Source organism: Fomitiporia mediterranea (assembly GCF_000271605.1).
Source record: "Fomitiporia mediterranea MF3/22 unplaced genomic scaffold FOMMEscaffold_1, whole genome shotgun sequence".
Lineage (NCBI taxonomy): Eukaryota > Fungi > Basidiomycota > Agaricomycetes > Hymenochaetales > Hymenochaetaceae > Fomitiporia > Fomitiporia mediterranea.
This window is the reverse complement of record NW_006760386.1, coordinates 9056296-9080892: the sequence shown is the minus strand read 5'-3', so window position 1 is coordinate 9080892 and position 24597 is coordinate 9056296. Positions and strand designations below refer to the sequence as shown.

The following is a 24597-nucleotide window of genomic DNA, read 5'->3' as shown; positions in this document are numbered from 1 at the left end:
TTATATTCACTTTAATACAGAATACAAAAGAGGCAGACTATAAACAGGAAAAGTATCTAAAGGAAAAGATACTAGTACAGGACATACAAAACAAAGGAAACAGAAAGGGGGGAAGGACACAAATCCTACCCAAAATTAAAACCTAGCCCTATTAATTATAAAGCAAGTATTTTACAATAGTAGTAATACTGTTCAAGAAAGTATTACTTAGGAGGGACTGAATGTTAGGAATTGTAAAATACAAGTAACTAAGTTTGGAAAAGCTTAACTCAAGACTTGGGACTAAGTAGTTTATATACAAAACCCTATTAGTTACAAGTCTAAAGATTGGCCAGATCAACTAGGCTACCTTTGTTGTCCTGCTTAGTAAGAACTCCAGCTCAGCATTATTAACCTCTAATCATTACTAATGGGTGATTAATCCATTAGTAGAGAGAGGGGACAGGAAGGAGTAGGTACTAAGTCAGTTAGGAAAAGGTAACAAAACCTGAGGACAAGGTCTTTATCTCTCTAAGGTTAAACACATACTCTAGCACAGTATTACTTGATAACCTCAACCAAAGACAAGTCATTTAGAATGCTTGTATAGAGAGGGGATCTGGAAAGAGTATAGTGTCTAGAGTAAGAAGTATAAAGGAAAAGACTAGGAGAAAACCTAAAGAGATAAAAGGAAAATATTATACTTACATAGTTAGCTAGAAACACTTTGTACAAAGACAAAGGACTATTAAAGCTAGGAAAGAGCCAGAGCCAATACTCTGAAGCTCTATACTTAAGGAGGACTAGTACTAGTGAAGGAAAGGGAACTGAGAGCTCTGAGGAGAGACTATAGGAAAGTAGTCTCCTTTATACACTTTGCTCATATAGATAGGAAAGTAATAAAGTTATAAACATGAGGACTACATAAGGACAACATGAGGAATATATGAGGCAATCTAGAACTTTGGTTGTAAGTTCTATGATTGAATACAGAAGCATAAAGATAAGGCTAGAAGTTAATAAGGATAATTGTCTCCTAAACTAAGTCTATTAAAGAAGACTTAGGGAAAGATCTAGAACATTAGTTGTTAGTTCTAGAGTGTACACAAGACAGTCTAGAATTTTGGTTGTAAGTTCTAGGGGCAGTACAGAAGCACAGTCTTTTATATTACAGAAGACATAAAGAGTCATTAGAAGTCATAATACTCTACCTTATGAGAAAAGTGTATTACAAACAAGTGTACAGAAAGTACAGGTCAAGTCAGACAGAGTCATAGGAACAATAGAGAGCTCTACTTCATAGGAAAAGCATTATACAGCTTACACAGCATAACTAGTCAGGAGGACTCATAAGGAGTCATTAGAAGCATGAGAGGAAGTATAGAAGACATAACAATATAGTAAAGGAGTCATTAGAAGATTAATCTAAGATACAAGAAGACACAAACTAGTGTTAGCAGATTAATAGAAGACACAAACCAGTGTAGCATACAGTCTAAAGGATTAGCCAGCTCCACTTTATGGGAACAACAGTGAAGGGAGTTACTAAAGTCACTAGAGTAACATCACTCTAGTAAAAGGTATATAAGGAGGCTAGTTTGGCCCTCAAAAGATAGTTTTATTAACTTAAGTTACCTAGTACTTAGAAGTACTCTACTACTAGTCTACTAGGCTACACTTGTAGCTTGACTAAAGCAGGACTCCTCTACCCTCTCACACTACAAGTCTACAAGTCTTACCCTTTATACTCTATTCTGTTACTATTCCTAAGAATTAGGACTAGTAAAGTGAGTATATCTTACAGTAGCTCTAACTCTATACAGGAAACAAATTGAACAGTAGTTCAGACTTAAAGGAGAGTAGGATTGGATAAAGAGGATAGTTGAGTAGTAGCTTAGACTAGGAGGATATTGATTGAGTAGTAGCTTAGACTAAAAGTAGTATTAAGGTAGAGATGAGTTTTTTGACTCTTATATTAGGAGAGATGTGTTCTCTAAGTTAATAGTACTCTCAAACTGTGAATGTAGACCTACAGCCCTTAAACTAACTATATTCCTAAAGCTACCAGCTAGGATTTATGCTAGGAGAACAAGTAGGAATACAAGAAGAGTCAAAAAACTAAGGAACTACTATATTTACAAGTTGCTTTTTATAATAACTAAATAACAAGAGTAAAGTAAGGAATGAAACTTGAGAATAAGATTAAAGAAATAATAAGAACAAATATTGTGAAGCTAACAGGCACATTAGAGGCTAGGAAGAATTAACAGAGTATTACACATTAGAGAATATAAGTTAAGAGACTATTATACAAAAGAGGTACAAGTTACTATATTAAGTAAGAAATGGATTAGCTACATTGTAATTGTACACACTACCTTATGTCTCTATAGCTCTCTCCTGTACTCAATACTAATACAATCTCTATGAAACTTTGTAGAATAATAGATAAGATGTTAAGGATTATAAAAATCTAGTAGTAATATTGGTTTTTTGTAAAACTGATAAAGATATGAAGAAAATGAAATAGGTCCAATCCTACAATCCTAATAATCTCTTTACTTCAAGCACCTACACTTGCTAACAACCTATTACCTTCTTAGTAAGTCAACCTTCAAACCTGTCTTACAAGTACAACCTTGACCTTTACAATCTGTACAATCTTACAATCTACACACAACTCAACTTGTAGAGACTGAGTAGTGTTATGATTCTCTACTCTTGTACCTTCAGTTCTAAGGGTTCTACACCCTTCTGTACTAGAACTTAGGACTTCTGTCCCTCAGGAGTACTGTCTATAGACTATATGTAGGCTGACTCTTACTATTACCCTTCCTTACTTTATTATTCTGTACCTTTGACCACCCTTTTATTCCTTGTTCATTCTATAATCTCTTACTCTTTGTTCATTCCTTCATTCTTTGTACCTTTATCTTTGACCTTCCTTTCTTTCATCCTTTGTAGCTCATCATTCTTAGTAGCTCATATTCTCTGAGTACTCTTATATAGTTTAGTATATATAAGTGTACAAGATCAGACTGGTCCTGTAGTCTTAATCTTGTCTACTCTAGGTAGTCCTGTACTCTTAGACTCACTCTATATACTCTACTCTTGTCTTACTCTCTCTCTCTCTGTCTGTTCTACAAGTTCTGACTATGTTCTAGTACTTATATTCTATATTTCTGTTGTATAAGATAGTTATAGCCTGAGTCCCCTTACTAAGCCTTCAGGTCCCCTCTATACTGTTACTAACATTAGATTAAGACTACTCATTACTACCTTATAACTCTCTTATGTTTTGGGCATCAGTACTTACTATTGTGTTAATCTCTTTTCTTTGTCCTAACCCTTTTACATTTTTTAATTTTAAACTTTCTAAACCCTTTTAAACTTTTACCACCCTTCTTCTATTCATTACTCCTTTTAGTTTAGTGCCAATTCCTTTGTAGTGTAAACATGGACCCTTCTACACTAACTGCTACCCCTACTGTTCTACCAGATTAGTAGTTATGAGTAAACCTAACTTAATATGTATAAACCTCTATCTAAGAGGCCTTTACTAACTATATGCTCTCAGCCCTCTCAGAACCTGTTCTAATTATTCTAGAGGTTGTAACCTGTTCTAGAAAGAAAGTGTATGTAGCCTACCTTTCAGACTTTAATAAGTAGTACTTTAAGGACTTCTAGTACTAAGTTGAACTATATGTAGTTACTACTTTAACTGATCTATCCTCAGATCTTAATTACATCCTATTCATCCTCTCCTTCATAAAGGAAGGCAACACAGCCACCTGGGCCCAGAACTATATTGAAGGACATTGGATCAGAAGTCTGATCTGACTTTAGAACAATGAGTTGTATTCAGAATTTATAAGGCAGCTCTGTACTTCCTTCATTAATCTAAATAAGAAGTATAATACACAGAACAAGCTTGTGTCTCTGTAACAGGACAAACATTCTACTAATACCTTCTTTTAGGAGTTCAATATTCTGGCCTAGAAGGTAGGATTTGTACTCAGGTTTGATAATGTCCTTATTAGAATACTTGAAAAAGCTCTTCACTCAGAATTAGTTAATAAGATTCTTAGAATAATGTTAGAACTAATCACTTACACTAAGTAGAAGATGTGTACCATTTCCTTTAACCAAGCTATAGCTTGAATGTATTAAGTCTGTATAGAACACCTGTACATGTGTCTAGCTCTGACAGTTCTAAGCCCTTAGATTAATCTGCCTGTAATTTATAATCAATCTGTTCTAATAAACATTAGAGAAGCCTAAAACATCAGGAAAAAGTCAGATTTCTTGTAATTTCTTATAGACTTTGTAAAGTAACATATGTATTGTATATACATTATAAAGTAATTATAAGGCTTGTAATTGAATTGCAATGTTTAAATAAGACATATTAATGTATATAAAGACTACATAAGTACTAGGGATGAATAAAAATCTATTACATGTATTATACTAACTTTGTATAACAACCTAAAGTGTTATGCTTGTATTATATTTAAATTATAATCTTAAAGAAAGAGTTATACTTATAATATAATAATGTAATAATTACTATTGTTGCCTTATAATTTATACAAAAGGTATATTAATGTATATCATACTTAGATTATTTATACAAGCAGTTTACAATTATTGTAAAAGGCATTTTATCTACTTGTAATAATTACATTAGTATGTTTAGAAAGCTATATACATGTCATATTTCTTTTTACTGTATTACAAAGTAGATTAATAATTTTATTTTATACCTAAATACAATAATTGAAATGTTCTATCAAAACAAAAGTGATCTGCACTCTAGGTTATATACGTCAAGCCAGAACGTGGTATTATACCGGTGCTTACAATGCACTCATGCACTGATACACGAAATCCATGATATAAGTTATTGATAACAGTGGAGGACACGTTTCACGTGTGGGAACTTGCACCCAAGAGTCAAGTTGCTGAAATGCACATGGACGCCCTACCATAAATACTAGTTATAAAAAAAATAGAACTTCAAAACACATAACTATCCTTTGTACAGTAACGTGCTCAGTATTAATCTTCATTCTCTGTTCTTAAAAAAAGGTGTGAAAAACATGGTTCATTGACAGCCGATCCACGTAGTTTGATTTTGACCATGTAATTTAGGTGCCCTTAGATTTCTTAGTAAAGCGGCGGAACAAGGGTTTCGTCTGCGAATGCTGTTGAAGAACAAAAAATAGTGACAAGTACAATATTAGAAAAGGACCGGCGAGGCCAGTGAGAGTGCTAACATAGCACTAGCAAGGCGGTGCATATAGCCAGAATCGGTTGAGGACTCAAACTGTGTAACAGGGACAATGGAATCCTGTGTCATAGGCCTGCTCAGGGCAGTGAACGATGGAGCAATCCATTGTGCCCCAGGACATTGTCATAGGTCTCGGAAAGACAGGCCAAATGCTGCATCTCAGCAGAGGAAGTCACTGTAGCATACCTGAAGTGGGCATTGCCGCATTGGTAGACTTTGCAGGACGAGAATACTAGATAATTTTCTTAAAACAATGTATGCAAGTTTCAGTCAGCTTCTAAGACAGCGCCACTGCTGAGTAACGACTGACGGGAATTGCTGTAAGAGGTTAGGGGTTAAAAAAAAAACTGAGAATGCCCCTTTCCCACGTTTTGTTGGCAGTGGTGCAGAAAAAACTGCATTTACTTCTGTGATTTGGTTCTGTCTATGCATATATTGCGTTTTCACTACATTCAGTCATTAGATTTTCTGTATCCAAGCAAGTAGACTTAGAAGAGTATGTAGTCTTACTCAGATTCGAGTACGCTGCACAAACAGGAACATGGGAATCCTGTGCTACAGACAGCCGGAGGGTATCATGGACATTCACTCGGAACTGAGGGAGAGTGTTAGAATTCCGTAAGAGCGAGAATTTAACTAACATACATACCTGGAAGTTCTCAAAGGCAGTCTGAATGTTCTCACGGATCCGACGCCGTTGACCAGATCGCTTTCGTAGGTTAGTCAAGCGGACAAACCAATTGCTCTGTAATTCGGGCGAGACTGTCTCTGCAGCTTTAACTAGTTTACTAAAAAAAAACGACAAGCATCACGTCAGTTCCGTATCCTCATAATTATTGAATTGGTGGTACCAGTTGAGTTGGATAACAGCCTCTTCAAACTCCTTACGCAAGCCGGCCCCTGTCGAAATAGTATCCTCCAGTATCTTGCCACGATCGTCAATCCAGCTCATCAGCTTTTCGCTCTCCTCCTTATCGTCCCGAAGTTTCTGAATCAACGCATGAAGAAATCAATAATCGATTGGAGAATCAAGGCTAAGAATAATGAATCATACCCGATCCATATCGACAATATGCAGCAAGCCGCTAACGGCTGCTTTGGCAGGAGGACATGCGTCACCAACAGCAGAAAAGGCCTCTGCTCCTAGAAGGAGGACAGACGCTCCCGCTTCAAAAGCTTTCTTTGCCTTCACGAATTTCTTCCTCTTCACAGACGAACTCTCGGGTACTATGACCTGACTCCTTTCATCCGTTGTAGTACCGCGACCTGTTTCCTCCGAAGACCGAGCTCGGATGACTTCCTGTATATTCTCTCGTACAGGTCGTATGGCTACATGCATAGGAGTCTTGCGGGACCTCGCTAGAACACGCTGAATACATCCCTTGATGACGAGCACCTTGGGATTGGTTTGTTTCAAAGGAGGCCTAGACACTGAAGGACGGAGGCTACCAGTCGAGGGTGGCGAGGACGTTAACTTCTTGGACAAGCGACGGAACATTGCTTCAGTCGGCGAGTGCTGTAGGAGGTGAATCGCGACAAGACGATGGGTAGTATGACAGGGAGTAAACCCAGCAAGGAGAATGAGGACGCAAACATAGCAAGGCGATGCATACAGCCAGAATCGATTGAGAGCCCGAATCCGTGTAGTAGTACAGTTTAGTATACTTGCACACCATAGACCCGCTGAGTACGGTGTATCACGAAAAATGATCCATTAATATTGAGCGGCTGAGCCTCATGTCAGATGGACAGATCTTAAAAATACACCAAGCGCTAGTCGCTACTCAGCAGAGGAAATCGTGATGCCCCTATCAACAAGTGAATAAGTGGAAGACTTGGAAGACGTTTCTGAACCTCGGAGTACCGGCGAAGTCTCCAGAGAAACTAAGGAGTAGGAGGAGATTTTCTTTGGTCACGATATGATTTATTTCCGATGTGCACGTGCTCGAACTGGTACGACCTCTGACGTCGATCGCGTCTTTCAGTCAGTAATTGACGGTCGCGGAAATGCTGGCCTCCACTAGCTCTCGTCTTGTTCGTCAGGCAAATTTGTATAGGCTTTCAAGTCTACGCTTCTTATCGTCAACAAGCCGAGTCTGCAACCGTGCCATCATCTTCAGTGCGAATGGTCCTCCGACTGAAGTACTCCGCGTAGCATCCTTCCCAGACCTCCCACCACCTCAACCTAATTCACTCAACATCCGCTTCCTCCTATCTCCAATAAACCCTTCCGATATTAATGTCGTAGAAGGCGTATACCCCGCAAAACCAGAAGCACGAACAAACCTCTCTGAACAAGAACCAGGAAGTACGAAGGAGCCTTGCTTCGTTGTTGGTAATGAAGGAGTCGCGGAAGTCAGTCAAGTCGGGGACGGTGTCCAGAACCTCAAGGTTGGAGATAGAGTCGTCATGGTTAAACCTCAAGCGGGTACCTGGTCCACTGGTGCGACCGTCCGCGAACAGGATGTTGTTAAAGTGCCTAGTGTTGATGGCAAGGACGTTAGTGACGTGCAAGCAGCTACTATGAGTGTACGCAGCGGAGGTATATTGGACGTATAGGTTGGTTCAGTAATAAGATGTTTAGGTGAACCCGCCTACGGCGTATAATATGCTCAAGAACTTTGTCGATCTTCGAGAGGGTGATTGGGTTGTTCAGAATGGGGCTAACAGTGCTGTAAGTGCCTTTAGATGTTATTAACATCGTCCGATCTGCAAGATATAATAATTAATATACTGTATTATATGTTATTTAGGTTGGACAAGCAGTCATACAAATTGCTGCCTGTCGTGGACTCAAAACTCTCAACTTCATAAGAGACAGGTAAGTAGTAAATCTTAACGTATTACAGTCATCATGTCAATAACAGCCTTGTAGGCCCGACTTTTCTGCTCTAGCAAAACAACTACAAGACCTAGGCGCAACACACGTCCTTCCTCTCGAGACTTTAGCCGACAAAGCAACACGCTCCAAGACAAAACAGCTCACTGATAACGCGAATATCCGACTCGCATTGAACTGCGTTTCCGGTCCAACGACAGCAGCTCTTGTCGGCTTGTTAGGCCAGGATGCACATTTGGTTTCCTATGGCGCCATGTCGAAGCAACCACTTTCGCTTCCGACAAGTGCATTTATATTTAAAGGATTAACTGCGCACGGATTCATGCAGAATCGGTGGTATCGAGAGAATGGAATTGAGAAGAGGGAAGAGTTGATGCGTGAGTTGGCGAGTATGATGGTTGCTGGGAAGGTGTGTGATTTCTATTCTTTTGCGTAATTGACGCGTTCCTTATATGTATGATGTGCGCAGTTGCAAGAACCAGTTCATACTATTCTTGATATTCCGAGATCTATCAGCGACGAGGAGGCGTTGGCAAGAGTGAGGGATGTGATCGCAAAAGTGACGGATGGGAGCGGCAAGTTTGGTAAAAAGGTGCTACTGAAATTTGAGAGTTGAAATGCGTGGAGTACACAAGGCCTGTATGAAATAGACACAAGCAAACTTGATTAATATGACAATCCGCCCGTCCCTGTGCCATGTCGTCTTGAATACTTGGGGCCTTATGACGCACAACTGGATTATTACTACAAGACGATTTCATTAAACGTTGACATTACATGTCGCTGCAAGCATGAAAGTCGTCGTATATTATAAGGAATGATCCAATATTGAAACGATAGCGGGTGTCCCTGCACAAGTAATTATCGTGCCTTCCTATCATCAAAGAAGTTCTGAGAGAGAGAAAAATCAGTCAATATACGTGTCAACATTCTTTACAGTCAAAACTTGCCCTCAAATGTCTTAATTGCCACGCGCAAGTCGCGACGAGCACTCCAATCTGAAGTACACTATACCACACAGCGCGTGCATTTGTAGCCTCGCTCAAATCACGGTAACTCGCCTCACGTTCCCGCTGATACTGCTGTTCCCGTCGGATATCATCCAGCTTCCCGTTCAAGTCGCGGATCTTCTGCGCGAGGTTGGAGATGTGTGACCTGTCTTGCTCGATGTTGGGACGTGTAGAGCCAACGACGACGTCGATATAGAGTTTTATGTGCGTGTTGGCGGAGGTGGAGGATGAGGCGGAGAGGCAGATGGAGTGGTCGCCTGCTTCGTGTGCTGTGAATGTGAATTTGCCGTCTGAGGGACCGCGTGTGCGCGTTACTGAGTGTCCGGATTCGACTTCCTGTTGTGCGGACGTCGGATGTGTTAGTGAATATGAAAGTATGAGAGTAGAGAATTGGGAGATGGGAGGTGTACACACGTCGACTTCAACTTGCATCCCAAGGTCTGGGTTTTCGAGGTACTTCTGTTGTTGATCATTCCATTCTAGGGCCCTATAATGTCCTGCTTTCATAGTCAGTAGGTAGCACAAGTTTGTCTTGCGTGTAGCGTGACAGACCTTCTACAACGGTGTCGGTAGGCAGCTCTTCAATGAAGCATCTTCGCTCGGACGCGTCGAGGTAGAAATGAAGTGCGTTGGAAAGAGTCGCGAAGAGCAGAACGAGAAAGCAGGAGTATGCAACGGCGGAGACTTGCCGCGACATAGCTAGCCTCGCAAGCCAAACGACCTGAGGTGAAGTGGTTGTCGAGTACTGGCACAGTGAAGTAGTTGACCGTTGACGAGGATTGACCATGGCACATTGGCAATGCAACGGACACGTCCACGAAATCTGTGAGAATAAATTTCCATTTCAGATGAACCATTCATTTCATATCATACTGTCTAAGCCTCTAGGCGACTGTCTTTCAACTAATTAGTAAATTCGAAACAGTCTGTGCATATAGCATAGCTGCTACCACACTATCATGCCTGTGTCTGTGATATTTTCTCGCTATCATGCAGTTGATCTGTAAAGTAGTTGATTGCCAGCCAATGCTGTGCAGACCAGTTATCAGCTTATCATTAAATATTACGAAAAGCAACTGCTAAAAGAAGAAAGGCTGTTTGGGGAAGCTGTTCTATTAGTGTCTAAAAAAAAAGCTGAACACAGTTCAGCGTTAATAACGCAGACATCTTTGCATCAATCTTTTGTGTTTGACCATGCAATTCAGGCGTGTTCACTGCATTTGCTTATTAGGTTTGCTCCTGCATCCCAGCAGAGCACAGACTTACTAAGCGGGTTCTGTCCAAACTGCTCAGCATTAGTACGTGCCTGAGTGTCCCGCAGTATGGTGGATTGGAAGGCATGGTGAGAGGTTATTCGAAACTATGTGATGAAGGATGTAAGAATTAAACGGGGTAATAGAATGCTAAGGAGGATAGTTACCCTAAAGTCTTCCGAGGCAGTCGAAACGCTCTCACGAATGCGACCTCGTTGACCAGATCGTTTTCGCAGGTTAGTCAGGCGGATGAACCAATTGCACTGTGAGTCCAGACAAACAGCCTCGGCAGCCTCGACTAGTATGCTAGGCAGTAGGGGTAAGTCAAGTTAGTTCAGCACTTTCATGATCAAGGGTTATTGTTACCAGTTGAATTGGACAGCAGCTGCTTCGTGCTCCTTACGCAACCCAGCTCCCGTCAAGATAGTATCATTCAGGAACTTTCCCCGTTCTTCAATCCAGCTCAATAGCTTTTTAATCTCTTCCTCGTCGTTCTTCAAGTTCTAAATACACAGAACAAAATGGTTAGGTTTAGGTTACTAATAAAAGTGCAGGGATACCAGAGACGTACTCGATTGACATCAACAATGTGCAATGCGCCGTCAACAGCTGCCTTGGTGGGAGGACACGCATCGCCGACAGCGGAAAATAGTCGCGCCCCTAGAACCTAGAAGAAGGACATCCGCACCGACTTTAACCGCTTTCTTCGCCTTGTCGAACTTCTTCCGCTTCATGGATGTCTCTGCGGCGACTATGACACACTTCTCTTCATCGTTTAAAACGCTACAACCGGTCTCCCCAGCGTCCCGAGCTTCCTTGTCTACCGATGCATCCTGTGATGCGGATAGTGTGGTCGCAGGCACTAGAGCCTTGCGGGACTTCACTAGAATGCGTTTGATACATCCTTTGATGATGGCCACCTTTGGATTAGCCAGTCTCAAAGACGGAGCAGACTCCAATAGACGGCGGCTACCCATTGAGGACTGCAAGGGAATAGATCCCTTAGAAATACGGCGGAACATAGCTTTCGTCGGTGAGTGCTATTGGAGGAGAATCGTGGCAAGGTAGCGGGTAGTACGACAAGGGGTAAACCAAGCTGGGATAGACGGAGAGGGCATCCGTGCGCGAGCTTCCCCGGTGCACAGAGCCAAAAACACTCAAGGACCCGACTCCGTGTAGTAGGACAGTTGAAGCGAATATCATAACCCGTATTCAGAATGGTAGGATCGAAAGTGATCCATTGCGCGTCAATTGTTACGAGTATCAAAAGCAAGCCAAAGATACCTTTAGTAACAGGAAACTAAGAAGCCAAACAGGTCATGAACAAGCACAGAGGTTCAGCCGCACATGGTCCTGGGCGCCGCTTCACCGTGCACGATAGGCGACGACGAAGTTGTAACAGGTACATACGCTGAATAGGTAGACGAGGTGCACCTTTAAATTGTCTCGCGCGATCATGGTTGACTTCGTTTGCACTATCGCAGGCATAATGGAGAATGCGAATCGCCTAGATTTCTTTGCAGCAAGGTTGGAATCAGAAGTGATTTCGGATCGTCCCAGGTCGGTCTTCGTCCTATAACTGTATTCGCGTAAGGCAACGACTCATCACCGAGGGCTGTAAGCTGATTATCACAGCCTCGCTCAGAACTGTAACACGAGCAACAAAAGTACGGCATCGCGGCTCATGCCGTTTTCACAGTTCTTATTAATGAAGCCAAACGATTCTCTTCAGCAAAGGAAGCCACAGTACTTTACTCAGTAAGCAAGCGTTTTGGTAGACGTGGTAGACGTATCTGAGACTCAAGAACGTCGACGTACATAGTCCCCAATGTTATGCGTCTGAAAAAGTAGTGGAAAAGTTCCACGAGTCATGGATGTGACGTGTGTGAATTTCAGACAGCCCAAATTCGTGAGATGAGAAACATTTTCCGTCCATAACCGTCCGGCTATTGTACGCCTCACATTTACTCAAAATATATTTACAGTTACAGATTCATTCAATCAATTGCCACTCGACTGCATAGCACTGAGGCGGATACCTAATTCGGTTACAGTTCCATCAAAAAAAAAAGCCAAAATATGGTTCATAGATAATGGTCCAGATAACTTTGGAGAGATATCAATGGTTTCTTTTCGACCAGATAAGCTATGCATGCTTACTGTATTCGGTTATCAGCTTTGATTATGTAGTTGAGCCAAACGGAGCAGACTCACGCCTTGACTTTTGATCAGAGTACTCTGCATGGACAGAGACCTGAGAATCATGTACTATAGCTATTCGGAGGGCGTTAAGAGTGTTTACCCGAAACTTAGAGAAGGAGACTATTAGAATTCAGCAGAGATGATTAATGTAAATAATTACCTGGAAGTCCTCAAACGCGGTCTCAACATTCTCGCGGATCCAACGTCGTCGGTCAGATCGTTTTCGCAGATTAGTCAAGCGAATGAACCAGTTGCAATGTAAGTCAAGTGAAATGGCCTCAGCGGCGTCGACCAGTATGCTGGGTGGTGACCAAAACACGTTAGAGTAGTGTGCCAACAATCAAAGAATTGCGATTACCAGTCTAGTTGCATAGCGGCCTCTTTATATTCGTTACACAAGCCAGCCCCCCTCGAGATAGTATCACCCAGCATCTTGCCACGATCTTCGATCCAGATCTCCAGCTTTTTGCTTTCCTCTTTATCGACCTGAAGTTTCTAAATAAGGACGTAAGAGGTTGGCATTAGGTTGTTCAGAAAGGTTGCTCACAGAAAAGCACGGAATAATAAGACCAACCCGATCCATATCAATAATATGCAACACGCCACCCACAGCCGCCTTTGCAGGAGGAAATACATCACTCATAGTAGAAATTGCTTCCGCTCCCAGAACAAGCACAGCTGCTGCCATTTCAAAGAAATATTTTGTTTTGACGAATTTCTTGTGCGCCATTGGTATCCTTGTGGGTCTTGTGGTCTTCCCCTGGTCATCAATCATAGCATCACGATTGGCATCTCCTGAAGGCTGGCCACTTGCGTTCAGTGGAGGGTATATGGGCACAGATAGCGTAGCCATGGACATCGGAGCCCTGGAGAACTTCGTTCGAACGCGTTTGATACATCCCTTGATGAGCACCTGGAGATTTACTTGTCGCAAACACGGCGCTGACCCTGGTGTGCGGGGATTGCCCATCGATGAAGACGTGGGTATACGATTCTTAGAAGAACGGCGGATCATGGCTTTCTTTAACGAGTGCTGTTGGAGGACAGCGACAGTAAGGCAGCTAGTAGCACGACAAGGAGCATACACAGAGTGGGTAGCAAGCCAGCGTATGCATAAGGACAGAAACACGTGTTGTGGACTGATATAATTTGAACTAAGCGCAATGTACAGGTGTGTTCGCCTTTATCCATGCAATTGCAGCCATATCAGAATATGTTAATCGCCAGATCTAGTTTTGCTGTGTGCGAGTAGCAGGGCCATGAGTTTTCGTGCGAGGACCGTAGAGCTGTGTATGTAGCCATGCCCAGAGTGGGTGCACCACAATAGTGCAACATTACTGTCATTTTCATAAATATTGTCACACGCGCGATTTGTGATTTTCGTCACACTAAGTACACTCAAATACAAAATCTATCATAACTCAACTAATACTTAACCAAATTACATGATCTAAGTTGTAAAAAATATACTTTTAAAGTGTCTTTCATATTCCAGAAAAAATAAAGTAAAATGAGCAAAATTTGAGTAAGATACAACACAATATGTGCATTTTCCCTATATTTCATGTATATGAGTTTTCCTGGCCCTAAAACTGATTGTACAATACTATAAACTAGTCTAAATGAAGAATATAACTTTATTGTTAATTTACATATTGAATCCTAACTAGGATACAGAATACACATATAAGTATAATACATATTTAAGTTTGCTAAAATTGAGCATTTTCCCCCAACCTCTCTACACTCAGGGAAAGTTCTTCTGAGTATTATTTATGTTTGTAAATTTATTATAAACAAAATATATTAAATATAAGTACTTTTATAAGTTATAGTAAAGTTATATAAGTCAGAGAAGTACTATTAAAGTAGTATATAGAATAATGACTTTCTACTTCATTTGGACTAGAAATCCATACTAAGTCTATTAAAACTGTTTGAAACTAGTCTAATTTATTTAGAATGAATTTACAAACATAAATAATACTCAGAAGAACCTTCCCTGAGTGTAGAGAGGTTGGGGGAAAATGCTCAATTTTAGCAAACTTAAATAAGTATTATACTTATATGTATATTCTGTATCCTAGTTAGAATTCAATATGTAAATTAATAATAAAACTATATTCTTCATTTAGACTAGTTTATAGTATTGTACAATCAGTTTTAGGGCCAGGAAAACTCATATACATGAAATATAGGGAAAACTCACATATTGTGTTGTATCTTGCTCAATCTTTGCTCATTTTACTTCATTTCTTCTGGAATATGAAAGATACTTCAAAAGTATATTTTTTACAACTTAGATCATGTAATTTGGTTAAGTATTAGTTGAGTTATAGTAGATTTTGTATTTGAGTGTACTTAGTGTGACGAAAATCACGAATCGCGCGTGTGACAATATTTATGAAAACGACAGTAAGCCTTTTGCCAGTTTCGTCAGTCCCATCGGCGTGTCAAAGAGTTTTTCTCAGCAAAGGAAGCGATGGTACTACAGTTGATATGCAGGAGTTTTGGTAGGAATGCCTGAAATTTAGAGTACTAGTGCAGTCTTCAAAACGTGTACAAGGAAGGAAGTGAAAGACTCAAAGAGTAATGAACAAACTACTGTAACGTGATCCCTCTTTTCAAATTTTTTTAAGATATCCCTCTTTTCAATTTTTGCATTTGCACACCATCCATAGTACCTGACACCACCAAAAAATTCAAGAAAGTGCATTTGTACTATAGAAAACATATTATGTCTTTTTTTCTGAAAAAAAATCAATGAAGGAATTAAAAATTGGTAAATACCACTTTTTTCCAATGGTAGCATCAATTATAATTAGCTCTGTTAATTTTATTAGTGTACTTCTTGTTACAATTATACTATGTATTTCTTATGTATATACAAGAGTACTCCTAGTATAATTTCTAAGTAGTATACTGGTTGTTGTGAATTAAAATTGTAGAAAGATTGTTTGAGAGTGACAAAAACGTGACAATTGTGCTGAAGTGATACAGCAATGTAGTGCATTTGCAAGGCTTGCACGTATTGAATTATGTGTGACATTTTGTGACAAAAATTGAAAAGAGGGATCCCCACCCTTCCTACCTCAAAAAAAATCGTAAAAATTTTTTTGAAAAGAGAAGTACGTTTTTTATATAGTAATCTACGTATATACTGATTTTTAAGTTGAAATAATGTGTGGTTGTGTCTGTGTGAAAAAATTGAAAAGAGGGATCATGTTACAGTACTCTTCGATCCCTCTATACAATAATCGTGAGAATAAACTGCCATTCCCGATTCAGGCGCTATTCGAATTGGACTCTCAACGGTTCTACTACACAACAAACTTTCTTTTCGTTCTGCTAATCATGCCTGCAAACAGGTTTGAACCCTCGTCAATCAAAAATAAGCTGAAACGAGAAGAAGTTGCTCGCAAGGCAAAGAAAGGGAAACGACAGGAGAAGCTTCAGAGGAGGTTGGCAAGAGCAAAAGTTGAAGCTAACGACCCGTTGGCTAAGAAAGCAAGTTCCTTCATTGTCCCTTTCGAAAGGCATATAACATTTACTATTTCATTTAGAAACGGCTAGCAGAAAATGTCCCTAGGACTCTGGATAACACGAGAGAATTTGACCCTTCGATATTAACCGCTGCTCCGTCAAGCCAACCTGACCCTCCTCTTGAACAAACCGCATCGGATTCTGGCCAGCAACCTGCCGACGAGTCAGCTCTCGATATTTCCTCTGACCCCTTTGCGTCGTATTTTGCTTCGGCCTTCGACTCTGACCCGTCAGTCGCACCGAAAGTGCTCATCACCACTTCGTTCAAATCATCAAAATTAACTTACGATTTTTGCGACGAGCTTGTGAATGTCGTTCCTGGAGCTGAGTTCATAAGACGGAAGAAGGGAAAGGGATTTGAGATTGGGAATATTGCGGCATGGGCTGCTGGGAGGGGTTATTCTAATATGGTTGTGGTGAATGAGGATATGAAGAAGCCTAGTGAGTTCATCGTGCCGGGAGGTATCTGCTTGAGGTTTGACTTGCACGAACAGATGCTATCACACTTATACACCTTCCCGAAGGTCCTTCCTCCTATTTCAGACTATCGTCGATCCAGCTCACGAAGCAAATTAGTGTGAGTTAGTATTCCTGATAGTTTGAAAACTGTTCTGAATACAATTTCTACTGTAGGGCCATGCACGTTCGACGGATCATTTTCCTGAACTGGTCCTCAATAATTTTGTTACCCGACTAGGACATACAGTTGGTCGGATGTTTCAGACACTGTTTCCTCCTATGCCAGAATTTCAAGGGAGGCAAGTGGTGACATTGCACAATCAGAGGGATTTTCTATTCTTTCGGCGACATAGGTATGTTCCCCAGTCATCTATAATCTGGGTCGTCAGAAATTGAGCTGGCGAATGTTTTCTAGATATGCATTCCGGTCTACCGAAAAAGCAGCTTTGCAGGAAATCGGACCGAGATTTACGTTGAAGTTGAGGTGGATGAAGAAGGGAATACCGGCCGTGCAGGCATTAGGTCAACCTTTGAAGCCACTGGAACTCGCTCCTGACGAAGGTGGAGATACCGAGAAACTCAATGACGCTAGCGGGGCCGAAGTCGCCGTTCCTGACAATTCAGAGGAGACGGCTGCGCATGAAGACGAGGAAACAAGTGAAACTGAGTCGCATACTGAAGCGAAGAAGAAAATTGTGCCACCTACGAAGGACGAATACATCTGGATGTGGAAGGTGAGAGTTGAACTCATCCTGAAATATTCGTTTCCCTTGACAACGTTGCGATAATTTTGCAGCCTGAGCTCGAGACGTCAAGACGGACATTTTTCCTATAGGCATTTGCGTATCGTATTATCTGTGGACCTCGCAATTATATTTAAGTAAATTAGATAAAAACTTAGAAAATACACATTTGAATTTTTGCCGCGTATCGTTCCAGAAAGCGCGAGCACGTGTGACTAAGCAGCGGCCATTGTTACTCTTTCTGTCCAAACGGGCTTGCATATAACATGCATCTACAATTTTACCTTCACTTCTCTCTTACACATACCGTTTGGAAATCGCACGAATTATAGAAGTTTGCGCTATAACATAACCAATATGGCGACGAAACAAGAGTTCTTCCCCACGATCGGTAACGTCGTAGAGAAGACAGCGAGCGTACCGGACGCAACTGCACCTGCGAATGCTGATGCAACCGATGCTGATGAGGTTCTGGTCCAGGAGATTGAATCTCTTTGCATGAATTGTCGTCAGAATGTATGTGAATGCCCTTTTGACCAATAGTTCCAAGCGCATATATTGATCGAATCTTTCTTCTTCTTCTTTTCGTCTCGTATGTAGGGCACAACACGACTGCTGTTAACTTCGATTCCGTATTTCCGGGAGGTCATAGTGATGTCTTTCCGATGCGAACATTGCGGGTGGCAGAATAATGAGGTACAATCGGCTGGAATCATTAAAGGTAAGCACTTTCATTTCGATTGGAATATCATCCAGAGATACTGAGTCATTATACTTCAGAACACGGAACAGCGTATACAGTTCGCATTCTCGACCGAAAGGACCTCGATCGACAATTGGTCAAATCTCCAACATGCACCGTCATTATTCCGGAATATGAGCTTACGATCCCACCAGGCAAGGGCCAGCTAACGACTGTTGAGGGAATCCTGCGTGATACAGTCACGGGTCTCTCTGTGGACCAGCCGCTCAGGCGAATACAGGCTGAGGAGGCGTATAATAAGATAGAAGGAATACTGAATGCGTTTAGAGCGATTCTTGGAGATGAGGAAGATGACGAGGTCGAAAGTAAAGATGAGACGAAGGATGCGGTCAAGGTGTCTAAGAAACTACCGATGGAACCGTTCACGTTAAAGCTTGACGACCCGGCTGGAAACTCGTTCATTGAGTTTGTCGGTTCTATGGCTGATCCTAAATGGAACTTGCGAACGTATAGTCGTACGCGTCAGCAGAACATTGATCTTGGGCTCATCGCTTCAGACGAACCGACCAATGCAGCAGTGTCCGGAGATGGTGCACCTCAGGCAATGAAAGTGGCGAACAAGGAACAGGCGGAGGAAGCTCTTGGTGGTGGACTGGAAGGTCAAAATGAGGAGATCTTCACTTTCCCGGGCACTTGTTCGAGTTGTGGTGCGAAATTGGATACTTTGATGAAGAAAGTGAACATTCCGTATTTCAAGGTGCGTTGCCTATTGATGCATTTTCACTGCTGCTTTATTCACACTTTGTGGTAGGACATCTTGATTATGTCTACAAACTGCGACCACTGCGGCTACCGAGACAACGAAGTGAAATCGGGTTCTGCAATTTCGGATAAAGGAAAGCGGATAACTTTGAAAGTGGAAGACCAAGAAGATCTCAGTCGCGACATTCTAAAGGTATGTTTACTTTCGCTATTCTGTGTTACGACTTCTTTGACGATAATCCGTGCAGAGCGAATCATGTGGTTTAAAAATCCCTGAAATAGACCTCGTCTTACAAGCTGGTACCCTTGGTGGACGTTTTACGACTCTCGAAGGTCTCTTAGACCAAGTATACGAGGAACTGTCGGAGAAAGTATTTGCATCGGGCGATTCAGTAGTCACTGATGATAGGAAAACGTTCGAGAAGTTCCTCGCGGATTTGAAATCTGTGCGTTAATTCATTCATTTTCTGTATTCTGAGGTTCACTGAAAATATATATTGGGTGAAGATCAAAGCCGCTGAACGACCGTTTACTGTCATCCTAGAGGATCCGTTGGCGAATTCATACGTGCAGAATTTGTACGCGCCCGATCCGGATCCGAATATGACGATAGAGATGTTTGATAGGACGTGGGAGCAGAATGAAGATCTTGGATTGAATGATATGAAAGTGGAGGGGTATGAAGCTGACGCGAAGGTGGATGGAGAGAAAGTGAAGAAGGGATAGGACTGAGGCGGCTCATAGAGTTTCTGTATTAGTTTACGTAATCGATCTGTACATCATGTAGTCATATTGTGTGATATTGAGTGGAGGTCGCCACAATTGCATTCTTGACTCACTTGGCACTTGACCAATACCTTTCGCAACAACGAAACGTTCGTGCTTGAGCTTGTAGATTGAAAAAATACTGTGACGACAATGTCGGAAACTGGCACTCGATGGATTCCGTTGGAAAGCAACCCTGATGTGCGCATATAGACACCTTTTGAGCATCTGTGCTCTGTGGGCTAATCCTCCGTCGTCGTTAGGTTTTGAACAGCGTACGCCGCAAAATCTTGACCAGTCTTGTAATTTTGGGCCAATATTGAGTCCTTACTTGTAGTGGTCCCGTAAAGTCGGCCTTGTCCTCTCGCAAGATGAATTCACGGATGTGTATTCGGTTGTCGAAGAGGAGGTGCGTCATATATTCTGTGTGGGTTCTCAGCACGCTTATTAGCATTCTTGCTGCCTCAAGCTTTTGGCGATGGTACCACAACCTGTGAAGGCGGTGGTTCTGCTCTTCCCGATCACGGAAGCCTTTGAAACGAAAAGGAAGGAGGAAGATGCGGCGTTGGAAGCGGGAAAGCTGCCACCTGTTGATTCTACTGTGATTTGGATTAAGCAGACGGTACGTCTATGTTATTGATACATGACGTGGTTGTTTCTAAACTCAGTGGACGAGTAGATCTCGAATGCCTGTGGAACTCTGGGTCTTCTCCATGCACTAATGAACGTGAGTATGTTTGAGTGGCTGAACCCGCGACGATTCTGACAGATGGCTATGAAAGTCTCGTGTAACTATAGCACCCGAGAGCACGTTGGCCAAGTTCATTGATCAATGCAAAGGTGACGTACAAGGCGTTTCGATATCAATTTCGGTTTAATATAGCTTAACTGTTATTGAACGTAACAGAGAAAACTCCAGAGGAAAGAGCCAAATTGCTCGAGACCACACCTCTATTTGCAGATGCCCACCGTACAGAAGCAAGCTCGGGACAGAGCGCCGTGCCGAGGAATCTGGACACAGATTATCACTTTACCACTTTCGTCCTTGCGCCGAGCGAGGGGGAGCCAGGAAAGACGAAAGGTATGGAAGGACACCGTCTTGTGGAGCTTGATGGTCGGCGTGCTGGGCCGGTTGACAGGGGACCCAGCGAAGATCTTCTCAAGGTCAGTTTATCCATTCAGTTCCACTAATGGTGATGGGCACGCTTGTCGACGAGGTACTAACGCCATTGAATTCCTATAGGATGTCGCTGCGTTTGTGCGGGAGAAGTTCCTCGCGCAGTCGGACAGTGTGAATTTGAATGTTATGGCGTTGGCGCCTCCGCAGGAGAAGTGAAAGAAAGGATTATGGTTATGACATATGTAGGTTTGCATGTGTACTGTAAAATTAATAGGATTGGTGGTGCTGTAACATGCCGTATGTTTTCGGGGGGGTGTGATGAATTGCACGTGCCATGACGCAAAAGGAGAAAGAAAATCACGATGAACCGGAGTCTAGAGATGGGTTGTCTATGGACCCCTGAAAATCGAATTATTTGGTGCTTGCTCGGCTCACTCCAGTAGTTATCATCGCCACCCTCTTTCTTCTGACTCTCATCACGACCATCTCTCCTTCATAGAGTAACGACTTCTGCTGCTGCTGTCCATTCCATGCCCTCCCAGGCTTCAAAGGAGTCGTCAGCTGGCCTGGAGCTGTCCCCCCTCTCTTCAAAATCCGACTCTCCCATCAAGCATCATAGCGAAAAGGCTCAGGACCACTCCGCTGCAACTCTCCACGACGGCAGCCATCATGACCACGGCTCCCACAAGTCTCCCTCTAACGACTCCCCTTCCGATACCGCTACCAACTCCTCTGATGAGTTTGACTGGGAAGCTGAAGATGACGCTGAGAACGAGAAGGATCTAGAAAAGAAGCGCAAGACCAGGCGTGGAAGGAAGATCTATGGTTTATTCATGAAGCTTGCCAGGCCGATTCGTACTGCTATCGTTGCTATTATTGGAGCGGGTATTTTCATCACGCCCCTCCTTGTCGTGCAGTTCCGGTTCCGGGACAGCATTGTTAGGCCGCATGTCCATATGTGGTCCCTTTGGCTGTCTATCACCTGGGCTGCTAGCTCAGTGACTTATCTGGTCGTTGATCTCATTCCGAGGTTTATCATTTTCGTCGTTATGCTCTTCCATGGTCAAGTGGAAAACCTCAAAACACAGATAGAGGTATTGCATTGTTCAGTTCGTTACTATTCCACTGCAATTCTGATCAATCGCTCGCAAAAATAGCTGGTCTATGCGGTGTCCGGATGGTTAAAGCTAGCTTTGGATGTAGCATGGTCTTGGATCGCCTTATCTGTCCTGCGAGCTGCAATGCATCCTCCTGGGTCGTATTGGGTCACTATCAATCGGGTCATGCAGGTATTACACTTGGCGAGTCGCACTGTATGCCTCGATTAATCCACCTTTTCCCTAGGCGTTGTTTGCGGCGAGCATAATATTGCTTGTAGAGAAGCTCTTCCTTCGTTTCGTTGCCATCCGTTTCCACCAGAAGGCTCTTGCAGATCGTCTAGCCGAGAACAAACTTGGTTTAAAGGCACTAGATCGTTTATCTAACGCCACACCTGCTGCTGCTGCAACGTTAAGGTTACCGTATATCACGGGCAAGAAAAAGGGTCATAAAGGCAGTAATCAAAATTCTCGAAGTGCTTCGATGGATATGCTTGACAAGGAAATGGGTTTGGAAGGTGGCGTCACTACGGAAGGAGGTGCTGCTGATCCGGCTGATCATGGGAAACCTGCGAAAATGAGTAGGAAGAGGAGGCGCAAAGCTATTGGTGCTATGATTGTTGATCAGCTTGGTGATGCTATTGGTCAAGTTACGCTGAAGGATAGCAAATTCAATAAGGGTGGCGAACTTACTGGTCTACATTCCGCGAGAAGACTTGCTCGTCAGCTCTTTTCGACACTTAGCGACGTTCATCCTCCGAGAAACTATCTGATTGTTGAGGGTCGGTGATTTCTCGGATTTATTTGTTGGAGCTTTGATTTACTCTAAAACTTCCAGATTTCTACCCGTACTTCCGTACCACGGCTGAAGCGGTAAGTGAGATCATTATCATTATGTTTCCAGTTGCTAAGTTACATGATTAGGCAGCAGCTTTCGCTATTTTCGACAAGGATGGCAATGGTGATATCACCAAGAAAGAGATGCGCGAGGCTGTTCAACGAATATACAGAGAACGGAAGGCACTCGTATCTAGTCTCAAGGTCGGAGCCCCTTAAGTACCGCTTATGCTACATAGCTCACTCTTGCTTTAGGATGTTGGAAGCGCTGTCGCAAAACTTGACGCAGTACTTGTTTGCATTGCCTTGATGATAATTGTATTCGTCTGCCTATTAGTATTTAATCCGACCAATACCATTTCTTCTCTCGTGCCGCTGGCGACGATCGTTCTCGGCTTTTCGTTCGTTTTTGGAAACTCAGCTCAGACGTTGTTTGAATCAGTATGTATCCGTCTAAATTCTTACTTGCTTCTTCTGACGAAGGTTGTTTCAGCTTATTTTCATATTCTCGACTCACGTATTTGACGTTGGTGACTTGGTGCTGATTGATGATAACGTACGGCACTCACGATTCTCTTTTTACATATTTGCTCATATATTTTGGTTTGAAGCCCCTCTTCGTTCGCGAGTTCGGTCTGTTTTCAACGACTTTCCGTCGTGTTGATGGTCAGGAAATTATCGCTCCCAACTCGCTCTTGGCAAAGGAAAAATTGGTGCATAACTTGAGACGTAGCAATTCGATGTGCGTCTTCTACCTTCATACAAAAAAGTTCCGACGACTAACGATCGGCTGACCAGGTGGGAGAGCACGAATATCCAAATTGGGTATGATACGCCGCTAGAAGTGGTTGAGACGTTGCAGCAAAAATTGAAAGCTTACGTTGCACAAAATAACCGAGAATGGTCGAATGTCGCTGTGAATATTGATAAGATGGAGTACCAGAATGCGTTAACGCTGATCATTGCGATGGAACGTGAGTCTTCATTCACACTCACCTATATTCACCTCTTTTTCGTCTTTTCGTTAAGATTTGATCTCTAGATCGACCAAATTGGCAAGACTGGGGAGGCCGTTGGGCAAGACGTAATCTGTTCATGCGACACCTAAAGACAATTCTCGAAGAACTCGACATCAACTACACCTTACCTATTCAACCGGTTCTTTTACCAAGAGAAAATCCGTATGATGGGAATTCGCTTCGCGTTCCGTCGAGGTTCACTCAGTCGAGAGAGTCGTTTGGGAATGCTGGGTATCATCAGGATGATATTTATAGAGCTCCTCCTGGCGGTGGGTTGGGGCCGTCGCTTAGAGTGCCTGGTGACCAGTATTGAGGAATTAGATTCTGAGATGTGTGAAGGAGGAGCTCGGCATTCATTTAATTTCATTAACATATTTAAATGTATTGCGATTATCGCAATTAGACCCATGCCAATCCTGTAGTTCTCGTGTTGCTGGACTTCACTCACGTCTACTTATATATTACAAGCAAGCAAAACACCTTCACACTTTTTTAGTGCGCGTGATAATAAATTTGCATGAGACGCGTTAGGTCACGCGTTCCGTCACGTGTTTCGTTCCTCTAATCTAATAAAAGCGCGCGAATGTGGTGGCACTTGCTCCATATCTCCAACTCACGATTCACTCTGTAAATAACTTAAGGCTATGGCTATGTCTGGGCGTGGTATCTAGCCAGCTCAGGACGACTTGTATATATTCCTTCTTCCTTGGTTAAATTTTCTGCTTCTTTGTCGATATTGGTTATTGGTTATTATTGGTTATTTATGAGCTTCTTAAATATGGAAGATTGTGATGATGGTATGGATAGGGTAACGCCTATCCTGTATTCGTTGTGAGTCTTCTTCGATTCTATCCGTCTTCCGATCCACCGAACTTTAAAGACTGATTTACTTTCTTTCTTTGATGTTAGTTTGGTTTCACTGTGCAAGGAGCTATCGAAGATCGAACCTCGCTCTACGAGCTCCACCGCCAAT

The 24597-nt window shown here is 42.3% G+C and overlaps 7 protein-coding genes across 7 annotated transcripts; 5 read left to right on the top strand and 2 right to left on the bottom strand.

Moving 5' to 3' along the window:
* Positions 1–5148: 5148 nt before the first annotated feature.
* FOMMEDRAFT_144376 (uncharacterized protein) lies at positions 5149–7029 on the bottom strand (the record flags this gene model as incomplete). Its single annotated transcript, XM_007262429.1, has 7 exons — positions 6327–7029; positions 6124–6260; positions 5922–6060; positions 5783–5867; positions 5678–5718; positions 5459–5504; positions 5149–5186 (listed from the first exon to the last, which is right to left on the bottom strand). The coding sequence occupies exons 1-7, from the start codon at positions 6768–6770 to the stop codon at positions 5149–5151; spliced, it is 930 nt and encodes a 309-aa protein (XP_007262491.1). The 5' UTR covers positions 6771–7029.
* A 250-nt stretch (positions 7030–7279) lies between these two features.
* On the top strand, positions 7280–9895 carry FOMMEDRAFT_144375 (NAD-binding protein; the record flags this gene model as incomplete). Its single annotated transcript, XM_007262428.1, has 8 exons — positions 7280–7801; positions 7857–7946; positions 8026–8093; positions 8148–8520; positions 8581–9002; positions 9062–9457; positions 9536–9618; positions 9674–9895. 5 exons carry the CDS (start codon positions 7280–7282, stop codon positions 8725–8727), a joined length of 1200 nt encoding a protein of 399 aa, XP_007262490.1. The 3' UTR covers positions 8728–9002; positions 9062–9457; positions 9536–9618; positions 9674–9895.
* Positions 9896–12375: 2480 nt separating this feature from the next.
* FOMMEDRAFT_151399 (uncharacterized protein) lies at positions 12376–13591 on the bottom strand (the record flags this gene model as incomplete). The annotated part of the gene is made up of 5 exons (XM_007262427.1): positions 12376–12533; positions 12589–12682; positions 12737–12875; positions 12935–13071; positions 13151–13591. The coding sequence occupies 5 exons, from the start codon at positions 13589–13591 to the stop codon at positions 12376–12378; spliced, it is 969 nt and encodes a 322-aa protein (XP_007262489.1).
* A 2339-nt stretch (positions 13592–15930) lies between these two features.
* FOMMEDRAFT_138301 (Brix-domain-containing protein) lies at positions 15931–17500 on the top strand (the record flags this gene model as incomplete). The annotated part of the gene is made up of 6 exons (XM_007262426.1): positions 15931–16083; positions 16140–16560; positions 16614–16696; positions 16753–16931; positions 16994–17312; positions 17375–17500. The coding sequence occupies 6 exons, from the start codon at positions 15931–15933 to the stop codon at positions 17411–17413; spliced, it is 1194 nt and encodes a 397-aa protein (XP_007262488.1). The 3' UTR covers positions 17414–17500.
* A 145-nt stretch (positions 17501–17645) lies between these two features.
* Positions 17646–19556, top strand: FOMMEDRAFT_101981 (zf-ZPR1-domain-containing protein). The gene is made up of 6 exons (XM_007262425.1): positions 17646–17837; positions 17922–18042; positions 18102–18781; positions 18836–18979; positions 19035–19232; positions 19294–19556. Exons 1-6 carry the CDS (start codon positions 17679–17681, stop codon positions 19510–19512), a joined length of 1521 nt encoding a protein of 506 aa, XP_007262487.1. The 5' UTR covers positions 17646–17678; the 3' UTR covers positions 19513–19556.
* A 148-nt stretch (positions 19557–19704) lies between these two features.
* On the top strand, positions 19705–20887 carry FOMMEDRAFT_131264 (peptidase C12, ubiquitin carboxyl-terminal hydrolase 1; the record flags this gene model as incomplete). The annotated part of the gene is made up of 7 exons (XM_007262424.1): positions 19705–19752; positions 19889–19960; positions 20021–20173; positions 20231–20278; positions 20334–20391; positions 20459–20715; positions 20795–20887. 7 exons carry the CDS (start codon positions 19705–19707, stop codon positions 20885–20887), a joined length of 729 nt encoding a protein of 242 aa, XP_007262486.1.
* A 314-nt stretch (positions 20888–21201) lies between these two features.
* Positions 21202–23937, top strand: FOMMEDRAFT_74431 (uncharacterized protein; the record flags this gene model as incomplete). Its single annotated transcript, XM_007262423.1, has 11 exons — positions 21202–21765; positions 21829–21960; positions 22016–22244; positions 22305–22550; positions 22607–22641; positions 22693–22809; positions 22861–23046; positions 23099–23161; positions 23217–23347; positions 23404–23579; positions 23648–23937. The coding sequence occupies 11 exons, from the start codon at positions 21202–21204 to the stop codon at positions 23935–23937; spliced, it is 2169 nt and encodes a 722-aa protein (XP_007262485.1).
* Between the last annotated feature and the right edge of the window lie 660 nt (positions 23938–24597).

Bases quoted from the DNA above. Each gene is read 5' to 3' on its own strand.
- FOMMEDRAFT_101981 (XM_007262425.1), top strand. From the start codon at position 17,679: ATGGCGACGAAACAAGAGTTCTTCCCCACGATCGGTAACGTCGTAGAG. The intron at 18,043-18,101 runs GTAAGCACTTTC...ATTATACTTCAG, and splicing joins ATCGGCTGGAATCATTAAAG to AACACGGAACAGCGTATACA. The intron at 18,782-18,835 runs GTGCGTTGCCTA...ACTTTGTGGTAG, and splicing joins TGAACATTCCGTATTTCAAG to GACATCTTGATTATGTCTAC.